The sequence below is a fragment of the Coregonus lavaretus genome (assembly GCF_964263955.1).
Source record: "Coregonus lavaretus genome assembly, chromosome: 2".
Lineage (NCBI taxonomy): Eukaryota > Metazoa > Chordata > Actinopteri > Salmoniformes > Salmonidae > Coregonus > Coregonus lavaretus.
In genome coordinates this window covers 4,973,160-4,998,121 of record NC_139989.1, presented here as the reverse complement: position 1 = coordinate 4,998,121, position 24,962 = coordinate 4,973,160, and the positions used below count along the sequence as shown (strand labels likewise).

The window sequence follows — 24,962 nt, the reverse complement described above, 5'->3', positions numbered from 1 at the left end:
TGGGGTCAGTTCTGGTGTGGCCGTAGCAGCGACACTAAGTTCCCTTTCACAACGGGTCAGAACTTCAGACAGTGACACAGACAGCCACTTTAATTGGTTTTTACAGAGTCACGACTTGATTTCCTCTTCAAAACAAGAGAGGATATTATAGTCAAAGGTGACAGCAATTTGAAGTGAGGGTTAGAAAGAATCAAAAGGAGTATATGGGTATACTTTATGGGTACACTGTTCAAAAAGAATGCTGCTGAAAATAGTCTTGACTACGACCTCAACCACAAGGATTTGAGCACAAGTACATTTTCTCTGTTCTGCTGATTTGAGTTCACAATCAAGTGCTAAATGTAGTGATTGACAGTTGTAAGCGTTACAAATAAAATCATGACTTGGAAGAACTTCTTGCAACTCAGGAAAATGAAGTATTGAATATGCATTTTATAAAGACCCTGAGAGCGAGAGAGAGAAAAAAAGAAATAATCCTTAATTGAACAAAAGGTTTACATGCAAAACTAGCCTAAAACTCACCCATTATACACAATGAATTTCACAGTTTTATACATATTTATATATCAGGGGGAAAAAATCATTTCTTAGCCAAACTAAAAACAATAAACAAAACAAAAATAGATCCACACGGTCTATAAAACACGTACAATGGTATACATAAAGCTTTAGAATCAATAGTGATTATTGCTAATAGAAGTTCCAGGCCGATGCTGGGCGACCATTTTGTGGATTTGAATCCGTTATTCTCTGCAGCATCAATGTGGTAATAATAAATGGCTTCTCCTCAAGTCACATCTCTTCACCCCTCACTGGGTTTCCAAATAAATACAATAAAAACAGTCCATGTGCATTCTTATGGGACTCATAATCACACACCCACACAGGAACAAATGAGAGAAGCGGAGTCCCTTGACAGTGTTTTTTGAGGACAGGATTCCATTTTGCATTCTAGTCTGCCAATACTTTCCCAGTGCCTGAGAGCAGGGTTGGGATGGGGGAGATACCGGGGTATGGCCACTAAAGGGCAGTCTTCTGCATGGAGTAGCAGCCTCGCCACCTGTCAACGCACCACCCCACCCCCCTCCCCTCCACTTAATACTCTGTGTTACGTTCAAGTTCCAAACACAGCTCAGAAATTCACTTCGGTTCATTCTCTCTCTGATTGCTTAGCCGTTTATTGTCGTAGTAGTAGGTTTGTTTGTATTTTGTTAGTGCCAGATGGGCAGTTGTCCGGCAGCGGCTGACTAGTCCAGTGCTCTCTGCTCTGTGGCTGTCCGTCAGCCTCCAGCCAGCCGATGCTGCCTGCGTCTTACAGTTCATATGTGCGCCATGAGGTTTGATATGTTTGCTTCTGAGGTTTCTTTATACAAAATGAGAAGAAAAAAAAGAAAAAAAATTCTACTAAATTCAACCCTGCAAGGTGACATGATTGATATTTGAGTCCCACCTCGGAAATATACTCTTGGGCTAGGGGGGCGTGGAAGGGGGGACTGACCAAACGAGAGGCAGCAGGGAGACTAAAGTTAAAGTAGACAAAACAGAGTAGTGTTCCACCTAGAGCACGAGGTGAGTTCTGCATCAAAATAACCTAGCAGAACCACAGGTAAGGCTTTGAGAACACAGTGACAGTCGTTTTGGAAGACGTCTAAATTAGCGGCAAGAAAATGAGTTGCCACTAGGGAGGAGGAGAAAGTGGACACAAGCTAGACACTGGTGGTAGTACAGACAACATGGGACCTCCGAGAGAGGTTTCTAGGAACGCTAGAGGGTGACGGTGAGAGATGGGGGAGATACACATATCAAGCCCTTTTGTTCAGGAAAAGCAAAATTTCCGCAAAAACCTTGTATCCCCCCACCCACTCCTGAACGAATAACACACACACATACACAATACTCCAAATGCAACATGGTCAACGCACAAGGAATTAAATGAGAATGATTCTGAAAAAAACACACGGTTCAGGCAAATATTGCCCATATTATCTATGGCAAGATAAAGAGAGCATAGGGGATGGGGGTATGTTAAAACACAAAAACAAAAGCAGAGTTCTCAGATGCGGCAGGCTATCCATTGTCAAGTCTGTTTTCATTGAGTCACCCGTCTCCTCACACCAAATCACGTCACAGTTCATGAATGTATTCTCAAAACAAAAAGAGAGACTGTAGACGTTGGTTATCAGGGATAAGGGATCGTGTGAGAAAGGGACAGGGAGGAAATCAAGACGAAAGAGAGAGAACAACGTCGTCTTTTTCAGGACACCTTTGACAGTTGTCTGCGATAGCGGTGTTTCCAGTTACATAAGTGACTTTATCCCCACTGCTGTGAACTGACTCAGTCTCTGCATTGTTTTTAAGGTACGACTGTGGTTTAAATACACAATAATGGTTATTTTTCATCTGTCACACACTTGATCATGTCATATAAATCGGTCATGGTAAATGAGATTTCATTTATTGCTTATTCAAAGATCATCTCTTTATAGACTCCAAAAACAATTATGTAATCATCATAAAACACTATAAAAAATTAGATCCTCCGTAGATAAATGTAGATAAAGATATAGCCCAAAAAATTAAAATAGAAGTAGTAAGGCACTTAGAAACAAGGTGTTTCTTCTTGATTTCATGGTCTTGCATTATTGTGGGGTACTTCTATCTTATGGCACTGTGGCACATACAGCAGTCCCCCACTGAATTAAGAGAACCAGAGACTGGGGCCTCCCTCACTCCACGCCCACCAAGCGAGCCTCGCCGGCAGGTAGGATGTACTCCAGGGAAGGCTTGGTGTGGATCTCCAGTAGGCCTTGGATGAAGCCTTCCGATGGGCCCTTCGAGTCTAACTCTGGGGTTACAGCAGAGGGCTGTGGGGTGGGGGACTCTGTGGAGGATTCTTTGGGGGTTTCTGTTACTGGTTGTGTGGCTGCATTACTAGCTGTTTCAGAGGCTGATTCTGCAGCAGAGAGTTCTACAGCTATTTCAGAGACGCTGTCCGAGGCTTGTTCTACAGATGGGTCCGGAACAGGTTCCAAGACTGGTTCCGAGACTGGTTCCGAGGCTGGCTCAGTGAGCAGCTCAGCCACGGCCTCCGTAGCTGACTCTGACTGGGCTGGTTCAGTGGTGGACAGAGACTGGTCCGGAGATGTGGAGCCTGGTAGAGGGGCCTCTTTCTCAGCTCCCTCCTCCCTGGCCGCTCCGGTGCCCTCGCTCTCGTTCTCTGAAGGGGGGCAGGTGCTGGTTGGGGTGCACTCTCCCTCCTCGCTAGCTGAGTCTCCGGCCGGGGCCTCTGCCCCGTTGGCATCAGCTCCATCGCTGCCCCGCGGCTTCAGGTGGATCCGCTGGTGCCTCACCAGGCTGTGCTTCAGGGTGAAGGTGCGCTCGCACGTCTGGCACTTGTAGGGTCTCTCACCTTAAGAAAAATATAAACACGTACATAAATATTCACACATACACCAGAGCAGGGCCAGGTAAAACCTATCTTTAAAGAAGGTAAAGCTACAACAATAGAATCTACTAGTACCTGTGTGCGAGCGCATGTGTCTCGTCAGATCCTGCAGTGACCAGAAGCGTTTGCTGCAGACGTTACAGATTTTCTTCCTCTTGTCCGCTTTGCTTCCCGACCCTCTGCCCACCTCTCCTTCTCCGTTCTTTGGTTCTGCCAAGCCCCCCTCCTCATCGCTCCTCTCCTCCTTCTCTTTCTCCTCCTCCTCCGAGCCGCTGTCCATCACACTTCCCGCTCCCTCGCTTTCCGGAGCCTCCTTCTCTCCCTCCTCCTCCTCCTCCTCCTGATCCTCCTCCTCGGCAGTGGCTGTAGTAGCATTGGGGAGCTCCTCTGTGCCTGGCCTGGTCCCCTCCGTTCCACAAGCCTCCTCTGGGGGTGCACTCTCACACAGGTGTGCCTTCTCATGGCGAGCCAGGGTGGCGGCGTAGCGGAAGTTCTTCTTGCAGCTCTTGCAGGTGTACTTGGAGGACTCTTGGTCCTGCTGCTGCTGCTGGACGTCCGTCACCCTCTCCGGCTCGGCCACCACCACACTCTCTCCGCCCAGGGAGGTCTGGGGCTGCTCGCCTTCCGACGAGAACTTGAAGTCGATGAGCTTGCTGGCGAAGTTGAGGTCCAAGCTCTTGTTGCTCTGTGAATCATTGTCGTCATAGTCTTCATTTTCAACATTGTTGTTGTTGTTGCTAGGTTGCGGTTCCATCTCCCCTAGCAGCTGCTCAGCAGTGTCTGGTGTTTGGTCTGCACTGGACGACCCGTATGCGTCGCCTTTCTGATCGGGGTCCATGCTGCTCAGGTCCAAAACCTCTCCTGCAGTTTGCTCATTCTCGGAACTCTCTTGAAAACACACACAAAATGAACCGTCAAATTACAAATTGATTGGTACAGAATAGTAACCTATAGATCCTACAGTACACTACAGTACAATACAATATAGTACGATACAATACCGTATACTACAATACAGTACAATACCGTATACTACAATACAGTACAATAACATATACTACAATACAATACAGTACAATACCGTATACTACAATACAGTATACTACAGTACAGTATACTACAGTGCATTACAGTACAGCGTAATACAGTACAGTACAATACAATACAGTAGTACAGTTTCTTACCTGCGCTGTCGTGTGAACCCTCGTCGCCGTTCTTGGACACTTGGCCGTTGCGGCGCAGCGAGCGGTTGGTCACGCCGTGCTTGCGCAGCAGGTGGCGCTCACAGTTGGACTTGGTGGAGAAGAAGGCGTCACATTTGGGACAGGGGAAGGGCTTCTGACCTGTAGCCGACAGCACATTAGAGAAGACTGAACGTCACATTAGAAGTATTAGGGACATGTTGTGGACAAAATGCACGCAGTTAGACCCTTTAGAAAACCTGTCAAATTAATAACTAATTAATATCTTGTAATTGTACTATCTTGTATAACGTTTTTCTACATTACCGAACAGTATCTTTCAGGTCTTTCAGATATAATTGCATTGTTTTAACTTGTCTATTTAAGCAGTATTTCAACATGACTTATTATGAGAGCTGTGTGTTGGGTATTTAGGGAGTTATCCAATCTGTCTCAGCCAGCTGTGTGTGTGTGTTTCCCTATGGCTCACCTGTGTGTGTGAGCATGTGTCTCTGCAGGGAGCTGGCCCAGGGGAAGACTCGGGGGCAGAAGGGACAGGTCATCTTCTGCACTGAGTTGGAGTAGGCATTCTTCTTCCCTCCTTTGGACTGGGGTGGCACAGACTGAGGAGGTGACTCTTTCTCCTCCTTCTCCTCTCCCGGGCTCTGTCTCCCCTCGTCCCTCCTTCCCAGCTCCGCCGCCCCCGTCTGCAGGTAGGTGCTGAACTTGTTAGCGTCGGTGGTGGCAAGCATCTTCTCCACGCTGGCAAACTCGCCGCTGGACTCCAGGTCCAAGCCGCTGCCGGTGTTCTGCTCGGGCGTGGGCACACGGGCAGGTGCCATAGTCTTGGCCTGGCTCACTTGCTTCTTTCTAGTGCGCTTTCTGGACGAGCCCTCTAGGAGCTCTTCCATCGACGCTTCTGAGCTGTTGTCGCCCCCAGCTGGACGCTCCGGTTCTGTCTGGAGGCTGTTGAGGGCAGCAGGAGCCTTGTTATCTGGCTCCCTCTTGAGCAGGTCTGGAGCCCCTGAGACGGAGGAGATGATCTGGGCGATGGAAGCCAAAGGGGGAAGCTCTTTCAGAGAGGAGGAAGAGGAGGTAAAGGCTGGTTTGGGCAGCAGGGGCTTGAGACGGAGCGCCCGGCCTGTGGCGGTGGGGGTGCCAATAGGGAGCGGGGAGGGGATCACTGGGGGGAGCTGGTAAGAGCCAGACTGGGGGGTCGTCAGCTTCTCCTCAGTGCTCTTGTCCAGCTGAAGAGCCTGGGGTAAGGCGAGGTGGTCCAGTACGCTGGGGAAGGGCAGCTCCTTTTTGATCTCTCGGCGCTCCACGCTCACCGGGCCAACAGCGATGGTGTCTCTCTTCAGACTCTTGCTGGGGTTCTTAGGGATGGACAGGTCAATAGGTTCCATGGAGCAGTCGTAGGCTGCCGGGCTGACCGTCTCCAGTTTGATCCCAGGAGACCCGGTCAGGCTCCCCGCAGTGCTGCTGGTCCCGCTTCCCCCCCGGCTCTTGTTGGAGAAGTCCAAGGGCTGATCCAGGTCACCAGAGGAGGAGTAGATGCTGAGATCCTCCACCTTGACTGGCTTCAGGGTGGCAGTGGGGGTGGGCGTGAGGCCGTTGAGAGCCAGAGGGCTGCTGGGGCTGGCCCTGGAAGTGGTGGCTGTGATGGCGGGGAGAAGTGTGGCGATGTGCTCCTCGATCTCCCGCTCCTGCACCTCAGGGTGCTGCTTGAGCATGTGGTGGATGCAGTTCCTCTTGGCCAGGAAAGCCGCCCCGCAGCGCCGGCACTCAAAGGGTTTGCGCTGGCAGCCGTTGTGGGTGCGCAGGTGGATCTGGAGAGCCCGGTAGCTCTTTAGATCCTCACCGCAAAAGCGGCAGGCGGTGTCGCCGGCAGCAGCCAGCTCCAAAGGATCCTGGGTGGTGGTTGACGAGACGTACTTGATGTTCTTCTCAATATCTTTCCGTGTGTTTTTCATATGCTTCTTGCGCAGGTGGCGCTCGCAGTTCGCCTTGACGGTGAAAGGGTAGTGGCAGACGCGGCACACATAGGGGCGCTCGCCGCTGTGCGTGCGCAGGTGGCGGATGAGAGTGGCCTTGTCAGGCGCCACGTAGTCACAGATGTTGCACTGGTGCGGCAGGATGCCCAGGTGGAAGCGCATGTGCGCCTGTAGCACCCCGGAGAAGGCAAACACCTGGTCACAGAAGCGGCAGGGGTAGGATGCCTTAGCACCCCCGCGGTTGGCCCCCCCTGCCCCCTTCTTTCCCCCGGCCGCCTGGCCCTCCTCTTGTTTGATCTGCAGCTCCGTCAAGTCGTTGGGCATGTGGGCGTCGCCCATGCAGTCCGCCTCCATCTGCATCTTCTCCAGGGAGGCCTGGCTGCCCGAGGAAGAGGAGGACGATGACGATGATGAAGACTCTCTGGGCATCTTGAGCAGCTGGCTGGGCGGCGGGGGCAGGCTGGGGCTGATGCAGCCCAGGGAGGCCTGCTGGGTGTTCTGGAGTGGCGGCGGCGTGGAGGCAGCCAGGCTGGAGCGTGGTGCCACCATGGGCTTTGGCTTCAGTGGGGGCATGGGCTTGCAGCCGGCCGCCTGACCCTGGCCGGACACTCCCCAGTGGGGAGCCTTGGCCAGGGGCGGCAGGAGGCCCATCTGACCAGGGACGGCCGAGGCCACCTTCAGGATCTGCTGGATGTCAGCCAGCTTAATCAGGCCATGCTCGCCACACACAGGCTTGACAGCAGTGTCACCGTCTGGCTGGAAGAGGAAGCCTGTGGGGAAGGGCTGCAGGGAGAGCAGGCTGAGAGCCTCCCTCTGGGACAGCCCCTGCAGAGACGAGGCAGGCACCAAGCCCAGGCCGCCCAGAAAGCCAGCAGCTGTGGAAGCCGCCTCCTGGGGCAGAGTGGAGTCCGGAGGCTCCACCTGGATGACCCGGATACTGTCCAGCTGGGCTTGACGGACCTCATCCTCAGAAGGCTGAGGCTTGACCTGGGAAATGTGCTGCAGACCCAGGGACTCTAGGAAGCTGGCCTGCTGAGGGGTCGGGGTTGTCGGCTTCTCCTGTACCACAGGGGTCTCTTGGCCGCCCCCTACGGGCGATGGCGGTTCCTGCTGATGAATGGTGGTCTTGTGCAGGTCTAGGGCCGAGCGCAGGGGGAAGGCCTTGTCGCAGGCCTCGCACACAAAGCGGTGGAACTTGCTGGTGCACCGGCGGAGATTGGTCTCACACCAGACCTGTTGGAGAGACAGTCAGACAGGGGGTTAGAGTGTGGAAGAGCAGACTGAGGGCTCGTGTGAGAGATGACCAACATACTAGTAGTATCAGTTTCATAATCATACTAATTGGTAGTATCAGTAGCATTGTGAGAATTAGCGTTAACATTATTCTGTCCACAATTTCTCCTCTGACCTGGGCGATGTGGGAAAACTTGCGGCAGGAGAAGTCGATAAAGGCCAGGTCGTTGAAGCCAGAGGGGATGGAGGGGTTGGTCTGGATGAAGGGCCGTCCGCCTGAGTCCGTGGGCAGCTTCTTGTGGATGCCGGCGTTGTGCCGCAGCAGGCCGCGGTGGGTCCGAAAGGAGAGGCAGCACAGGTCACACCTAGAGACAAGACACAGAAATATGTTGCTATATAATACAGTGATTTTTTTACTATGTTGTAGTGCTGTGTTGTAGTTGGGTGTAAGAATGCACTTAAATCATAACCCTCAGCATGGCCTGTGGCAGTGCTGGCCCGGACCTCATTAGGCACTATGAGGGACAGCTGCTCAGTGTCTCCTACGGCCAGCCCTCTTATCGGCCACCCTGTGATGTGGTGTCCGAGGAGATTACACACAGCTTTATCAAGGTTTATTTGGTTTGTCATTCTATCGTTTTTCATATAATTTTTGTGGCAATTAAATATCATTTATTTAGAATGGATCAGAATTTATTTTCAGTTTATTCTCAAATTGTTAAAATCGAGGGAGTGCTCCCCCAGCACTACACACTCACCCAGCCCCCCTCATCCCACTCACCCAGCCCCCCCTCCTCCCACTCACCCAGCCCCCCCTCCTCCTTTCCCTATGGTTTCACACCTGTGTGCAGGCTACTGTGGGTGTGCGGTGGGTAGTCTGTGTACACATTCATTGTGTATGCCTGTGCGTTCGTGCGTGCTTGTGTTTGCATGTGAGACAGACTGTGCGTGTTTTCTGTCTCTCACACAGGTCTGCGAGAGCCGTCTAATCTCACAGAGGTTGGCTCAAGCCTTGAGAATTACGCTGCAACTACAGGGTGGGTGTGTGTGTGTGTGTGTTTCAAGTTTTATTAGTCGTATGTACGGGATACACATGGTATATACCGTCCAACGAAATGCTTACTTGCAGGTTCCTTCTCGACAACAATAAGATAAGAATAGGAACATAAAGTAAATGACTCAGTAGAATAGAATAAACAGTGTTTGTGTGTGTGTGTTCCTGGTGTGTTCCTGCACGCCGAATGCGTCGTTTCTCAGCTTCTTAGAAATCGTGTACACAGAGGTACCCAAGCCAACCAGTGCAGCCATATCCTCTTAACTGGCCCTCTCAACTCTTGTGATTAACTGGGATTAGGGCTAAATTTGCAGCACTTCCTACAATAATCAGATTGCTGCCCAACTCAACTACGGAAAGGCTGCATCTGTCTTCTTTTCAGTTCAGACAAATACATTCCTATGTGTGAGTTATGCGCGGCTAGCCATTCAACCCAAGTTGGGGTTTGAGTTTGGAGTTGAGTCGCTATGGTGATCTGGAGATTGTGAGTTGTCCATGGAAAACCGCTCCCCTCCCCCTTCCGTTGTCCAGCCGACCGCGTCCCGACGCCTCCCCTCTGTGACTCATTAAACCCCCCCCCCCCACTCCAACCCTCCCGCCCTTTCCGGGGATAGCCTCCCTGCAGACTTTTCCCACTTTTTAGGCCTCAGTGCCTGAAGAGAGGGGGTCAAAATTGGCCTTGCAGCACAGTGCTCTGAAGTTAAACTCTGTCATGTGAAACATTTAGTCTGAAGGTGATTTGATGAGTTTATCCATGATAACAAAGCGTTTAAAACACAATTTTAAATGCAAATATCTTCCCAATAAGGGAGAGACCACAGAGGTGGCCTTTAGCAGTGTGATGGAGAACCAGGTGTATAGGACCTGGGTGGAGGGAGGGCAGAGGTCATTCGGCATACATTCGCCATACATTCTAACTGTTGATTTGCTTGATATTTTGGTGACAATTTATTAACTCTGTGACATATCAACTACATGTAGAGAGTTGTATTGCGTTTATGCCATCAATGTAATTCCACTGTGCGTGTGTGTGTGTGTGTTAGACTCTAGTACCTGAGAGTGGTGTCGGGGTGTGTGTCCATGTGGACTTCCAGGTCGTACTTGCAGCCAAAGGTCTTGAAGCAGATAGGGCACGGCAACACCTCATCATCCCCCTGGCCTGAACCCAGTTCCTCCAACACACTCTCCTCTAGCACCTGGACACACAGCTAACAATATTAATGACTTAACTGGGAATGTAATGCGGTGGAGTGGAGGAGATGTGTGAGTGTATATGTGCGTGCACAAATTTGACTGTGTGTGTGTGTGTGTGTGTGTGTGTGTGTGTGTGTGTGTGTGTGTGTGTGTGTGTGTGTGTGTGCGCATTACCTTTTTGTTGGGCGGTTCGTCACCTCGCTCCATGTCCTCGTCCATAGCCGACCTCCTCTTGGCGGACGGGCGTCGTCTCTTGGTGGGCGAGGGGGGGCTAATAGGAACGACACCGGCCGGGTCTTTGTCGTGGATCTTCATATGTCTGCAGGGAGGAGAGATGGAGACAGGAAAATACATCAGAACAGAACAGCACAAAACAAGTTGCCAGGTCCCTGATCATTTTGTGCTTTAAAGTCAACTCCTATAGCCAGGTCCCATTGGCAAGCTGTTTGGCATGACAATTCCATTAGGAGTTGGCAGGAGAGCAGAAAAAGACTGGCACCCAGGTTACAACTATGGTCATTGAGGAAAAGTTAGCTGAATATCTCTGTGATCCTGCTTCGTGATATACCCCCCCAGGTCTCCCCTGCTAGTAGTATTATACTGCTTTCACATAGGATTCATGGTATTTTGCCTGTTAATTTATATTTACAAACAGCCCCATTTTTACCACATTGCCTTTTAAACGTCTCGTGCGCATGCCGGGGACGAGTGGCAGTAGTGGTGTGCAGATGTGGGTGGGCGACTATTTTAATAAATCCATTGAGAATATACACCATCAAAAATAAATCCATAATTAATTTGTTTAGGCAGGTCCTAAGAAACATTGTAAGACTAATCAAATATTTAGAGTTTAATTTGTTACTGGTCTGTGCAGCCTACATGGCTGCGGCATGCACATGAAATCAATAGTTATTTTGTTCATTAAACAGACAAGACACACTTAGGCTACCCTGATCAAAGTCAACACACATCTTTTATAATAGACTAATAATATTATGAAAAATAACAGAATAAAATTCTACAAATATGTTTCCCACACAACTTCATGGCAACGTGTGGAACCGCTGTCATATAAACCAAGTGATATTTTGAAAAAGCCCAAGGCAAGCCCATGCTTTTTGATCAACGTTTCATCTCTTTTCTATCCTCACTCTGCCTTGTTAGGGAGCAGGCGTAGGGTCTTACATTGAGAGTATCTTCATCATGACACCTATAGAAAATAACAGCAATCTATATTTTCAGAAGCATGTGAGTCTCTTGTTCATATTTCACAACCTCCGCGGGCTTTTGGAGTTGCCTATACGCGATCCAGCAAAATAATAGGCCTACTCTTGATTGAGGATACATTATTGCATGCTAAATGTTTCTGGTCAGTGATAGATGAGCTCTACCACCTCCACTTATTTGCCCAGCCAGAGAATTAACCAGATATACAGACGGAGATTCAGTGAAACAAAATCCCATTGATTGATTAAGACGAGTCACAGGCTTTTGGTCAGGAGTAGGCCTAGGGTAGTAAGCGACTGCGAGTGAAGAACAAAAGAATCCACTTGTTAAGCTACATAACATGCTGGCACAATGTTCTAATAAATGAGCCACCCAGACAAAATGATCATGAGCAGCATTCACCTCAACTTAGCTAACATTTCCCCAGCCTAATTGTAGCCTAACCAATATCCAAATGGAGATTCAGTGAAAATAAAACACTTGTCTCAAAGCAGCGTGAAACGGTGCTGAAATAGTTTCTAAAACAATCATATTGTTTACACAACAGTTATTTTATACAAGTAACAGTTCCGGAACACAATGGCCCTGTGTTAGGGTGCAGACATAACAGGAGTCTATGAAAGCCATAACCTCACAGTCCAACACAGAACATATCCCTTGAGAAGTTACAACAAATTCTGCCACCAGAATGGTTTGAAAGGTGTATTACAGTAATTATCCTAAAAACAAATGCTGGATTGATGTACACCACATATTTAATTCCCAGTAATTTGCAGCATACTTCAGATCTACTGAAGAGACAGCTTGGAGGGTTGCCAGATTGGGGAGATGGGCTCAATAATCTCCTCACGCACACACACACACACACACACACACACACACAGGGGTGGACACACACCGGCTCACACACCAGAGACATGCCCATGCCAGAGTATGTGAGCAGAGTTGAGCGTTCAGAAATCCCGCTTCTCGCTCACAGGAAGAAAAAAAACTGCTGCTCCAAATTCGCTTCATTCATTAGAATCACCACTTAAACAACACTATTTCTGTGACTACCTGGACCTACCATTTGACTTTGAAGTATTGAAACCAAACCATATGATTTTAATGAAAAGTATTTTAATAAAACAGGAAAAGGTGACTGTAAGAAGCGCTCGTCATTTCAAATAGGCCACATGTCGTATTAAACAGCATATCAACACTGTACAGGAGCCAGACAGGTAGCCTAAGAAGGAACAAAAATTAATTATTTAGGCTATATTACTAGCCTATTATTTCAAGGCTAGTCTACAAAGAAATACATTGTGAAGCACTTGCGAGTGTGACACACTAGGCTGGCAGGAAGATTAAACGCTCAGCATTTAAACATTTTGTTATATTAAATCATTATATAGTCTGTAAATTGGGCATATAGGCTGTGACTTAGTTAGAATGCTACAGTGCCTTTGAATTCACTTTTAGAAACACACGTTTGGTCAGTCTGTGGCTTCAGGCTCATGCCATGGTGCCTGGAGAGCAGGCCAGCAGCGGAGAATACCCTCTCCACGGTGCCTGGAGAGCAGGCCAGCAGCGGAGAATACCCTCTCCACGGTGCCTGGAGAGCAGGCCAGCAGCGGAGAATACCCTCTCCACGGTGCCTGGAGAGCAGGCCAGCAGCGGAGAATACCCTCTCCACGGTGCCTGGAGAGCAGGCCAGCAGCGGAGAATACCCTCTCCACGGTGCCTGGAGAGCAGGCCAGCAGCGGAGAATACCCTCTCCACGGTGCCTGGAGAGCAGGCCAGCAGCAGAGAATACCCTCTCCACGGTGCCTGGAGAGCAGGCCAGCAGCGGAGAATACCCTCTCCACGGTGCCTGGAGAGCAGGCCAGCAGCAGAGAATACCCTCTCCACGGTGCCTGGAGAGCAGGCCAGCAGCAGAGAATACCCTCTCCACGGTGCCTGGAGAGCAGGCCAGCAGCGGAGAATACCCTCTCCACGGTGCCTGGAGAGCAGGCCAGCAGCGGAGAATACCCTCTCTGCGCTTGCAGAGCCACTGGGGATGCTAAACACCCTTCGGGCCACTCTTGCCAGGTTGTGTAGGGATGCAGCGTTATTTGTTTTATTTTTCTATAGGTAGGCCTAAAGGTTTTTAGGCAAAATAGCCTTATCAAAACAGAAAGCTCCTTGAAAGAGGTAATATGCCAGGCCTATTGGGCCAAAATCAATGATAGCCTATTGTATAGCAAATATAACGGAAATGAACGAAACTTTTAAGAGATCTGATTTTGCTACAATGACACACTTAGCTAGCTAGCCACCTCCTTCCTTTCTGTTAGCGTGTGCACCTAGTACACCATCATGCTTTCGGGATACGTGTCTTTTCAGATTCCACAATGATTCATCACCCCACTCCCTCTCTTGCTCTTGGTCCTCCTCATCTTAGTAAGTCACCTTGATTTTGCACCTGTGTGTTTTATCAGTTTCTTTATGAAAATATTAACGAACTCCATGAGAGTAGCTAAAGCAAGGGGCTATAGCAGCACACAAGTAGACTACAAATGCATGCTGGGCCGGGCATGCCCTGAGCTTGTGAAGTGAAGTAAGCACTAGTCAAATTGGGCATGCTGCGCTCCTCGCTCCGATCCAGCGCCGCTCACACACTCTGACCCGTGCGCACACCAAACACACACACACACTTGGGAGGAGGGCAGGGAAGGCGGTAATAGTCTAAGTTGCTCCAATTATCCAGCAGGCCCATATAAGGACCTAACTCCGGGCCAGGGAAAAGGGCTGAGGGTACCATGAAGGGCAGTCATCTCCATCACTGTAATGAAGTGGAGCCCTTTCCATATTATATCTATCAAATTTGCCTTGTCTAGTAACGTTTACAGGGGTAGTTCAGCTATTCATTTCTCCATTTATGGCATTCAGATATAGTAATACAGTTGGACATGGATTATGTTCATTTGTACTATGGTGGATGATTGGACCACAAAAAGAAGCCTGTTGAGACAGAGTCATCTGGAAGCATTTGTTGCTGCCGCTAACTTCCCTCGCCTCCTCCTCCTCCTCCTCCTCTTCCCCTCCTCCTCCTTCTTCCCCTCCTCCTCCTTCTCTGCCCCTCCTCCTCCTCTTCCTTCTTCTTCCCCTCCTCCTCCTTTTTCCTCCTTCTCCTCCTCCCCTCCTTTTTCTCCTCCTCTTCCTTCTTCCCCTCCTTTTCCTCCTCCTCTTCCTTCTTCCCCTCCTTCTCCTCTTCCTTCTTCCCCTCCTTCTCCTCTTCCTTCTTCCCCTCCTTCTCCTCCTCCTCTTCTCTTCCCCTCCTTTTCCTCCTCCTCTTCCTTCTTCCCCTCCTTCTCCTCTTCCTTCTTCCCCTCCTTCTCCTCTTCCTTCTTCCCCTCCTTCTCCTCCTCCTCTTCTCTTCCCCTCCTTCTCCTCCTCCTCTTCCTTCTTCCCCTCCTTCTCTTCCTTCTTCCCCTCCTTATCCTCCTCCTCTTCCTTCTTCCCCTCCTTCTCCTCCTCCTCCTCCTTCTCCAACACCGCTTAACTACACAACATTTCAGCTGTCGGGCTGGAGTCACATGGCGGAGAGAAGGGGAGGGAGGGAGAGAAAGAAGGGGAGGGAGGGAGAGAGAGAGGGGGAGGGAGAGACTGGGGAGGGAGAGACTGGAGAGGGGGAGGGAGGGAAAGAGAAGAAGAGACAGGGAGGGGTGTACAGAGAGAAACGGGGAGAAAGACAGATGAACAGATAGAGATGTGAGAGAGCGAGACGGAAAGATACTAGAAAAGAGAAAAAGAAGAGAGAGGAGATAATGTCACACAGGTATTATGAAAGGAAGTTGTGTTATCTATGGGGGAGGGGGGAAAGATGTGGGAGGAGGAGTAGGAGGGGACAATGTATAGCTGGGGGGAGAGGGATAGAGGCAAAGGTATAACTGTTAGATAACTTTGTCAAGGTGTACGTGACTTGAGTGTGTCCTTCGGAAGCTGATTACATTAGTTTAAACTTTGAGAGGGGGTCACTGATAACGGCAGAGCTAGGAGAATAGTAATGAAGGGGGGGGCTAAACCATACAGGACCTGGTGAAAGGTCAAATGCCATCAGTTGATTTAAGGATGTGTGTGTGTGTGTGTGTGTGTGTGTGTGTGTGTGTGTGTGTGTGTGTGTGTGTGTGTGTGTGTGTGAAGGGAGGGGGGACAGGAGGACTAAGACCCTGGAAAACACATCAGCACATCCCTGGGGCTAGCCCACAGAGTCCTACATCAGTACATCCCTGACAGGCCTGGCCTAGCCCACAGAGTCCTACATCAGTACATCCCTGGGGCTAGCCCACAGAGTCCTACATCAGTACATCCCTGACAGGCCTGGCCTAGCCCACAGAGTCCTACATCAGTACATCCCTGACAGGCCTGGCCTAGCCCACAGAGTCCTACATCAGTACATCCCTGACAGGCCTGGCCTAGCCCACAGAGTCCTACATCAGTACATCCCTGACAGGCCTGGCCTAGCCCACAGAGCCCTACATCAGTACATCCCTGACAGGCCTGGCCTAGCCCACAGAGTCCTACATCAGTACATCCCTGACAGGCCTGGCCTAGCCCACAGAGTCCTACATCAGTACATCCCTGACAGGCCTGGCCTAGCCCACAGAGTCCTACATCAGTACATCCCTGACAGGCCTGGCCTAGCCCACAGAGTCCTACATCAGTACATCCCTGACAGGCCTGGCCTAGCCCACAGAGCCCTACATCAGTACATCCCTGACAGGCCTGGCCTAGCCCACAGAGCCCTGCATCAGTACATCCCTGGGGCTAGCCCACAGAGTCCTACATCAGTACATCCCTGACAGGCCTGGCCTAGCCCACAGAGCCCTGCATCAGTACATCCCTGACAGGCCTAGCCCACAGAGCCCTGCATCAGTACATCCCTGACAGGCCTGGCCTAGCCCACAGAGCCCTGCATCAGTAGCCAGTCATAGGGCCTCTGTGTGTACTTACATTTGTGTGTGCGCGACTGTGCACCCATACTTGACAAGTTGTCCCTGCGCATCTGCTTGAATAAAGATGGGTACATTATTGTGCAATTGTGTGGGTGAACTTGTTTGCGAGTAACTTCAATAGTGTGTGTATGCATGGGTTTATAATATAGCTATATCTGTGTGTTTGTGGTGTAAGTGTGCACGCCGGTGTGCGTGCGTGTGCGTGTGTGTGTGTGCGCGTGTTCACCAGCATAAGAGAGGAAAGGTCAGTAGGTAGCAGAGATCTCAGCTTTCACTCTGAAGTCAGTAACTGGGTTATAAATAGCAGGCAGCGAGCTGGCCACCCATCTGGGGACCTGACAGGCAGCAGCCGCATCCCCTAGACTCTGACCGCTGGCGTCAGCCAATCCCGAGAGAGCCAAGCTGTCATGTCAGCACAGCATGATTGGATGAAACCAACTTGTCTTTGTGTCACCTCAGCCATCCTCCTCCCTTCACCTGCCTAAAAAACATTTCCACACAGTCTATCTAGTTGGTTGATGGTTTGATGCACACCTGCAATAATGCAGTTGTCTGTAAATTGCAAAAACACTACTTTCATGTGGCAAAATATCTTATCTCCACTATAAAAGAGGACTGATGAGGACATTTTCCTAGGCTACATTGAGAGGCCTCAGACCTCTGAAACAGCTCAAACTGTATCAAGGTTACAACAAAACACTATCAAGATACATAACAGATCTATTTTTTTATAATTCATAAAGTAAGTTATTCTTATGGCCAGTCGAGCGAGAGAGAGAGAGGGAGAGACTGGTCTACTACTATTGCTTTAATGTATTGTTATTCTCATTAATATTGTTGTAGTTGCTGTTAATGGTAATCACATTTCTACTACTACTATTAATGCCTTATTGCTGTTGGTCCCACCATTATTTGTTATAAGTATACTTTGACAATGTAAGTCATTTAACTTGCCATGGCAATAAAGTCTACTGAATTGAGAGAGAGCTCAGACTGTGACAGTGGGGGTTGATGATTCAACAGCTTCCTTCTCATCCAAACTGAAAAATTCCACTGCACCACGACAGTGGGTGGACAGGGGGCGCTGTAGCATCAAAATGCTGCCCCCTGATCTTGTGCAATGTCACACCAAGGGCACTTCTCCTTACCAATGCACATTCTCTATCCCGCTCTTCCCCACTACCCTTTAGTGTCCTCACTGTCCTGTAAAGAGTTAAAGCAAATAAAAGTGCCCCTCCACTACCCCCTGGCTCAGTCTATTCACCAGGCCCTTAAATAGGGTTAGGATGCCTCTCCTTGGCAACAGGCTCACAACAGCAGGCCCCATTTCATGTGATGCTCTGGCAACAAAATGGCTGCTCCCCTGCCAGCCACATGGACAGCTCCATCACATCAGGCTAGGGCTGGATCAATTCAGTACTGTGGAACATTCACAAGGAAGGATGCAGATAGGATGAGTAGAGCGCACTCAATTTCCTATTCTACTCTATCAGAACGATCTGAATGTTCCAACTTGCTGACGTATACACCCCTGTGCTTTGAGTTTCTTACCCCAAAGCATAGCTTATTTTTGGAGTGTTGAGAAAACTATCAACAGAATGGTGAAAAAGAACACGAATATGCGAAGAAACAACGTAATTTTTTTGGGATGCAGCGACCAACACACAAACTCCTTTCTGACACACTCTCGTATTCTCTCAGATTGACTCGGCCTACACTAATTATTTCCTGCCCACACCTCTTCATTCCATACACATGAGAGCTCCAACGACGGGGCAGGCAGACTTCTGTCCTGGTGCATCCCTCTCGTGCAGATAGCAGACTTCAACAGCCAACCGTTTAGATTTTACAACACCACCCCCACTTTGTCAGGATAACTTCAGAAACTAATGTTGTGGGGCTGGCCAACTCAAAGGGATGGGGCTTCTCACAACACATCACACATCAATTAAACCTCAAGCCCCCAATTCTAACACACACACTCACAATAAAACCAGAAGAGCGCAGAGAGAGGAAGTCGGTATTTAACCCTGCCATCAGTCAAGTATGCTGGCAGCAGATGCCCTAACAGTTGTTGTGTGTGTGTGTGTGTGTTGAAGTGGGGCAATGTCATTTTCCCACTTCCTGTCCTCTTCTTTGCCTAAACAGCGTCAAACACACACACACACACACACACACACACACCTTACCAACCCCTGACAATGCCCATATATTTATCTCTGTGCCACAGTCCTCCATCCTCCTAACCCCCACCCCATCCCCCCTCCAGGCAAATGGCCTGCCCTGACCAACGTTAGCATATCAATTCTAAAAGATATAACAAGGTATTTTATTTTATTTACAAACAGTATAACAGTTTGTAGAAGCAGAATATTTCGGTAAGCATTTCTGTAAATGCTTTCTCTCTGGGAAAAACTGAGCCCTAAAAATATGATTTTGTTTACAGATTATTTTGTTTTATAACAACTGCTGGGCTATTCTAAAGGGCGTGTCTGCAGTTAGCGACAGGTGCTAACGCTGGGATTTTTGCTGGCTTTATGTGGGGGCAGTACTCCACATGTATTTGGGTGGTGCTGCTTTCACACCTGGGTAGGGCACCATTTACAGAAAGGCTTAAAGACCAAAGCTTTAGTGTTGGTAATACTCTGGGCCTTTCTTGGCATACAATCTTTACACAGTCTACTGCATTTCTTAATCATTTTCAAAAGCTTAAAGGGAAAAAAGCTATACAGGTTAACTTCCTCAGGCAATAAAACAGGTGCTGTACAGCTATACAACATTAGCAATAAGAGGTTTTATTCTAGCCTCTAGCAAAAAGAAAACAATGCGAAACGCAGAAATGACATCTGTCCCTACCACAACTCCTAAACATTAGTAGGTAGCCCTGTGATACTGAGCGAGGTGGAGAATGAGTTAGAGTGTGTGTGCGTGTGTCTGACCTGTGCATGTTGCCATTGGTGGTGAAGGTCTGGCCGCAGAAGGAGCACTTGTAAGGCCTCTCTCCGCTGTGCACTAGCATGTGGCGGTCCAGCGAGCTGGCTGAGCTCAGGGCCTTGCCACAGATGCTGCATGAGTGGTCCGTCGCCCCATTGTCTGAGTTGTGCTGAAAGAGATGCATATTATGCCACATTATACATTATTACTGAATGTCTGAGAGAACGGTAGTAGTAGTAGTAGTAGTAGTAGTAGTAGTAGTAGTAGTAGTAGTAGTAGTAGTAGTAGTAGTAGTAGTAGTAGTAGTAGTAGTAGTAGTAGTAGTAGTAGTAGTAGTAGTAGTAGTAGTAGTAGTAGTAGTAGTAGTAGTAGTAGTAGTAGTAGTAGTAGTAGTAGTAGTAGTAGTAGTAGTCGTCGTCGTCGTCGTCGTCGTCGTCGTCGTCGTCGTCGTCGTCGTCGTCGTCGTCGTAGTAGCAGTAGCAGCAGCAGTAGCAGCAGTAGCAGCAGTAGCAGTAGTGTTACCTGTCGGATGTGCATAGTGAGCTGGTGCTGGGTCATACAGTCTTTCTCACACAGGGGACAGATGAAATCTGTATTGACGTCTTTGGTTTCCTGTAAAGCAGACACACGAGACCACAGGTTACAACTAAGAGAGGCAAGATGGGAGAATACTGTGTCAATGGAGGATCTTAGTTATGCGCGTTTGGATTCATCCCATTAACAGGTGAGACAAGAACTTTCCACTGCGGCTAAATTTGATATTGGAAAGTATAAAATGTATGGTAGAAATGGTTAAGCTTTGATCGTTGGGATAAGTTTGAGGGGGTCGGCTATAGATGGGTTAGCTGACAACGTCACAAAAACGATGTGCAAGCTTCAAATGGGGCAGATGTCCATGAGTTGTTGTGATTCTGGATGGCCAGATAGCTAGCAACAATGACAAGGAACTGCCATGTGGGGAATCATAAGTGGCTCATTTCAGCTTGTTTCATCTTGTTATTGATACCATGTCTTGTTTTGAGGTCCTCTGACTGATTTCATGTCAATGCTAATATGGCTCAAATTCACTAGTTAGCTAACCAACAACTGTAACGATGTATTTGAGAGACAATTGCTCATTGTGCAAATGTATTTATGTTTTCAGTAAACATTGGAGACAAAATAAATTCATGTTGTCAACAATCTAAGCCAACCCCGTCTGTTTTGCCCCACAGTTACGCATTCATCGGTTTTGTGTAGTTGGGCTGTGGTTGGTGGGGCCTGAAGCACTGATGGCGACTTCATTCACCATGGGGAAAATCCCATAGGGTCTGCCATCCTATCCTTGTGCACGAGTGGAGTGATTTTCATTACTTACAGTTGAAGTCAGAAGTTTACATACACCTTAGCCAAATAAACTGAGTTTAAATGTTTCACAATTCCTGACATTTAATCCTAGTAAAAATTCCCTTTCTTAGTTCAGTTAGGATCACCACTTTATTTTAAGAATGTGAAATGTCAGAATAATAGTAGAGAGAATGATTTATTTCAGCTTTTATTTCTTTCATCACATTCCCAGTGGGTCAGATGTTTACATACACTCAATTAGTATTTGGTAGCATTGCCTTTAAATTGTTTAACTTGGGTCAAACGTTTCAGTTATCCTTCCACAAGCTTCCCACAATAAGTTGGGTGAATTTTGGCCCATTCCTCCTGACAGAGCTGGTGTAACTGAGTCAGGTTTGTAGGCCTCCTTGCTCAAACACACGCTTTTTCAGTTCTGCCCACAAATGTTCTATAGGATTGAGGTCAGGGCTTTGTGATGGCCACTCCAATACCTTGACTTTGTTGTCCTTAAGCCATTTTGCCACAACTTTGGAAGTATGCTTGGGGTCATTGTCCATTTGGAAGACCCATTTGCGACCAAGCTTTAACTTCCTGACTGTTGTCTTGAGATGTTGCTTCAATATCCACATAATTTTCCTTCCTCATAATGCCATCTATTTTGGGAAGTGCACCAGTCCCTCCTGCAGCAAAGCACCCCCCACAGCATGATGCTGCTACCCCTGTGCTTCACGGTTGGGATGATGCTCTTCGGCTTGCAAGTACCCCCTTTTTCCTCCAAACATAACGATGGTCATTACGGCCAAACAGTTCTATTTTTGTTTCATCAGACCAGAGGACATTTCTCCAAAAAGTACGATCTTTGTCCCCATGTGCAGTTGCAAACCGTAGTCTGGCTTTTTTATGGCGGTTTTGGAGCAGTGGCTTCTTCCTTGCTCAGCAGCCTTTTAGGTTATGTCAATATAGGACTCGTTTTACTGTGGATATAGATACTTTTGTACCCGTTTCCTCCATCATCTTCACAAGGTCCTTTGTTGTTGTTCTGGGATTGATTTGCACTTTTCGCACCAAAGTACGTTCATCTCTAGGAGACAGAACGCGTCTCCTTCCTGAGCGGTATGACGGCTGCGTGGTCCCATGGTGTTTATACTTGCGTACTATTATTTGTACAGATGAACGTGGTACCTCAGGCGTTTGGAAATTGCTCCCAAGGATGAACCAGACTTGTGGAGGTCTACAATTTTGTTTCTGAGGTCTTGGCTGTTTTCTTTTGATTTTCCCATGATGTCAAGCAAAGAGGCACTGAGTTTGAAGGTAGGCCTTGAAATACATCCACAGGTACACCTCCAATTGACTCAAATTATGTCAATTAGCCTATCAGAAGCTTCTAAAGCCATGACATCATTTTCTGGAATTTTCCAAGCTGTTTTAAGGCACAGTCAACTTAGTGTATGTAAACTTCTGACCCACTGGAATTGTGATACAGTGAATTATAAGTGATTGTAAACAATTGTTGGAAAAATTACTTGTGTCATGCACAAAGTAGATGTCCTAAACGACTTGCCAAAACTATAGTTTGTTAACAAGAAATTTGTGGAGTGGTTGAAAGACAAGTTTTAATGACTCCAACCTAAGTGTATGTAAACTTCCGACTTCAACTGTATATTCTTTTTATAATAAAGACCAGAATGGTCATGGGAAAATAATACAGGTGAAAATCTTTCCCCCCATTGATGATCTGTATTCTGCGGTCAAAATTACAGAGAATTGCACCTGCTAGTCCCAGCGAGTTTTGGATTTGACCCTGTCACTCATTCGCCTGTAGCCCTGTGTGTGTGTGTGTGTGTGTGTGTGTGTGTGCGCGTTTTATTAGTTTGTGTGCGTGCCTGCTTGCATGTATGGGTGTTGTGTTGTTTGTGGAGCATGGTGAGGGGGATGTTTCACCTTGAGCTCAGTGTAACCCTACACCCCAGGGCCCACCTTCCTCTCTCTGCTGTTGACACTATAGCTGATCATTAACTCTGACTGACTGAACATAGCACTGGACTGCCATGGATCGCCCCATGCACGCACGCACATACACACCGTATACGTGTAAAGGTGGCAGATACAAAATTAGAAAACCGACTCGCACACAAATATGCATAATTTCTTTCACACACACACACATACTCTTATACAGACCGAGAGATCTTCAAAAACAATCTCTAGGAAGCACTTCCTTTTCCTCTCTTGGAGAGGCCTAGCAAAGGAATTGTTTAGTTCCTGTGCACTGCTGGCTTGGGCTCAAGTCCGTTTCACAGCCCAACGTCTCGCTGGCATCCAGTGCATTGCAGACATTTTCTCTCCACACACTCAAGTGATCTGGTGCTCAACTCCACTGTATAGTGTGTGGCAACAAAGGTCAAGAAACGTCTTTCATATAGTTCTGCTTTGGCTATGTGTACCAATGCCTTTCAAATGTAGTTAAAACTGAATTGAGTTTTAGGTTTGCGGCAAAAGATGCATAACAGCTGTTTGTCTTTAAAAAGGTAAAGCTCCATCCAGACAGACAATGTTTAGACCCCATCTCCTTTTTTCCCGCTGCTCTTTCTAAACCACAGCACTGTGTGAGATCTGCAAGCTGGCCACTAGTGACAACCTCTTCACCTGGTAGCATGCGTTGGCGCTATAGCTGTGTGCAGCCTATGCTAGAGCTGACAATCCGGTGAATTACGTAATAGGCCGTAAGCCGGTTTCCTCCAGAGGTGAGAACCTGAATATCTGGCCACTCCTGCTAAGGGGAAGTGAAGTACACTATGCATGTCAGGGGTAGGTGGGCCTACAACTCTGGTCCTGGATGGCTCTTCCAGGCTGTGTGTGTGTGTGTGTGGGTGTGGGTGTGTGTGTGTGTGTGTGTGTGTGTGTGTGTGTGTGTGTGTGTGTGTGTGTGTGCTCGCATCATAAGTGACAACTGTTTGTCCTACACCCGAGCGTTATGGCCCCCAATCCCACGCTTTAATAGGAGCCACGTAACCCTGGGCCGGGGAGACAAAAGGGGAATTGAGAGGCAAGGACCATTTGTTGCTAATCGTTTGAAGCTGGGACGCGAGAGTGGTGGAGTGAGAGGAGGGGGGGATGCTTCTTCACCTGCCCCTACACCCCCCCCCCCCCCCGTTCGTTTTTTTACGTGTGTTTGTACCGTGTTTCTCCTGGCATTGCGATTGAAACTAGGGGGTCTGGGTGGGGTGGTCTTGCTGATGGGGATGGACGGTGTTGAGGCAGGGGCTGAGGAGGGCTCCATGGCTCCGTTGAGCTGGCCCGCGTTCATCACCGTCGATATCATGGCATTGATGGATGACAAGTCCACGCCCTCCTCTGTCATATTCTCTCCATTTTCGTCTTCCTCCTCCTCCTCCTCCTCCTCTCCTTCCTCCAAAGCTCCGTTACTCCCTGGGAAGAATGAGGAAACCGCAGTTAGTATAAGCAAACTAACACACACACATACACACACACACGCAGCCTGGAAGAGCCATCCACACACAAGAACACTCGGATACGGACACACACACACACCACCCTCACCTGTGTGCTCGTCCTGTGTGTGTGTGGAGTCGGGGGTGTCCTGCCCCTCAGAGTGCTCAGTCTCTCCAGCGCTCAGCTCGGCGCTCACCCCTCCCCCCGGACGCTTGTCCTCTGTGGCGCTCTCCATCACTGCAGGAACACAACATACACACAAATTTAGTGGCATGGGACATACACACAAACTAAGAAGGCGTCGGTTCTTAGCAGGGTTGGGGTCAATTCCATTTAAATTCAGGAAGTTAAATTAACGTTGCCAGTTTAAAAAATGTAAGGATAACGTTGCCAACATGCCAATGCAGCTCAATGTTCTGTAGCTAGCTACTAACATTAGCACAATGTTCTGTAGCTAGCTACTAGCTTTAGCACAATGTACTGTAGCTAGCTACTAGCGTCAGCTAAATGTTCTGTAGCTAGCTACTAGCTTTAGCACAATGTACTGTAGCTAGCTACTAGCGTCAGCTAAATGTTCTGTAGCTAGCTACTAGCGTTAGCTCAATGTTCTGTAGCTAGCTACTAGCGTTAGCTCAATGTTCTGTAGCTAGCTACTAGCGTTAGCTCAATGTTCTGTAGCTAGCTACTAGCGTTAGCTCAATGTTCTGTAGCTAGCTACTAGCGTTAGCACAATGTTCTGTAGCTAGCTACTAGCATTAGTACAATGTTCTGTAGCTAGCTACTAGCATTAGCACAATGTTCTGTAGCTAGTTAGGATTTTTCGCCACAAAAAAAAAAGGTGCAAGGCATGCGCAAAGAGATACTGATGCCACATATGTACATACTTGTGAACATGAGGAGTCAGAAGATGGTAAATGAAGTGAGTATTTAGTGCACTTCACAGTG

At 48.3% G+C, this 24,962-nt stretch overlaps 1 protein-coding gene across 6 annotated transcripts in view; it reads right to left on the bottom strand.

Moving 5' to 3' along the window:
• Positions 1 to 412: 412 nt before the first annotated feature.
• The window catches only part of LOC311104261 (ras-responsive element-binding protein 1-like), a 62,674-nt gene continuing 38,124 nt past the window's right edge, over positions 413 to 24,962 (bottom strand). For 2 of the 6 annotated variants that reach the window (XM_084146043.1, XM_084146039.1), the window contains 11 exons: positions 24,126 to 24,254; positions 23,743 to 23,993; positions 19,761 to 19,850; positions 19,244 to 19,407; positions 10,276 to 10,420; positions 9,961 to 10,103; positions 8,029 to 8,218; positions 5,117 to 7,853; positions 4,630 to 4,815; positions 3,521 to 4,333; positions 413 to 3,409 (listed from right to left, as the gene is read on the bottom strand). In XM_084146043.1, coding sequence (XP_084002169.1) covers positions 2,727 to 3,409; positions 3,521 to 4,333; positions 4,630 to 4,815; positions 5,117 to 7,853; positions 8,029 to 8,218; positions 9,961 to 10,103; positions 10,276 to 10,420; positions 19,244 to 19,407; positions 19,761 to 19,850; positions 23,743 to 23,993; positions 24,126 to 24,252 — 5,529 coding nt within the window. In that variant the 5' untranslated portion in view covers positions 24,253 to 24,254 and the 3' untranslated portion in view covers positions 413 to 2,726. Of the gene's footprint in view, positions 3,410 to 3,520; positions 4,334 to 4,629; positions 4,816 to 5,116; positions 7,854 to 8,028; positions 8,219 to 9,960; positions 10,116 to 10,275; positions 10,421 to 19,243; positions 19,408 to 19,760; positions 19,851 to 23,742; positions 23,994 to 24,125; positions 24,255 to 24,962 lie in introns of all 6 variants that reach the window. The other 4 variants (XM_084146042.1, XM_084146038.1, XM_084146041.1 and 1 more) reach the window with 3 other exon arrangements.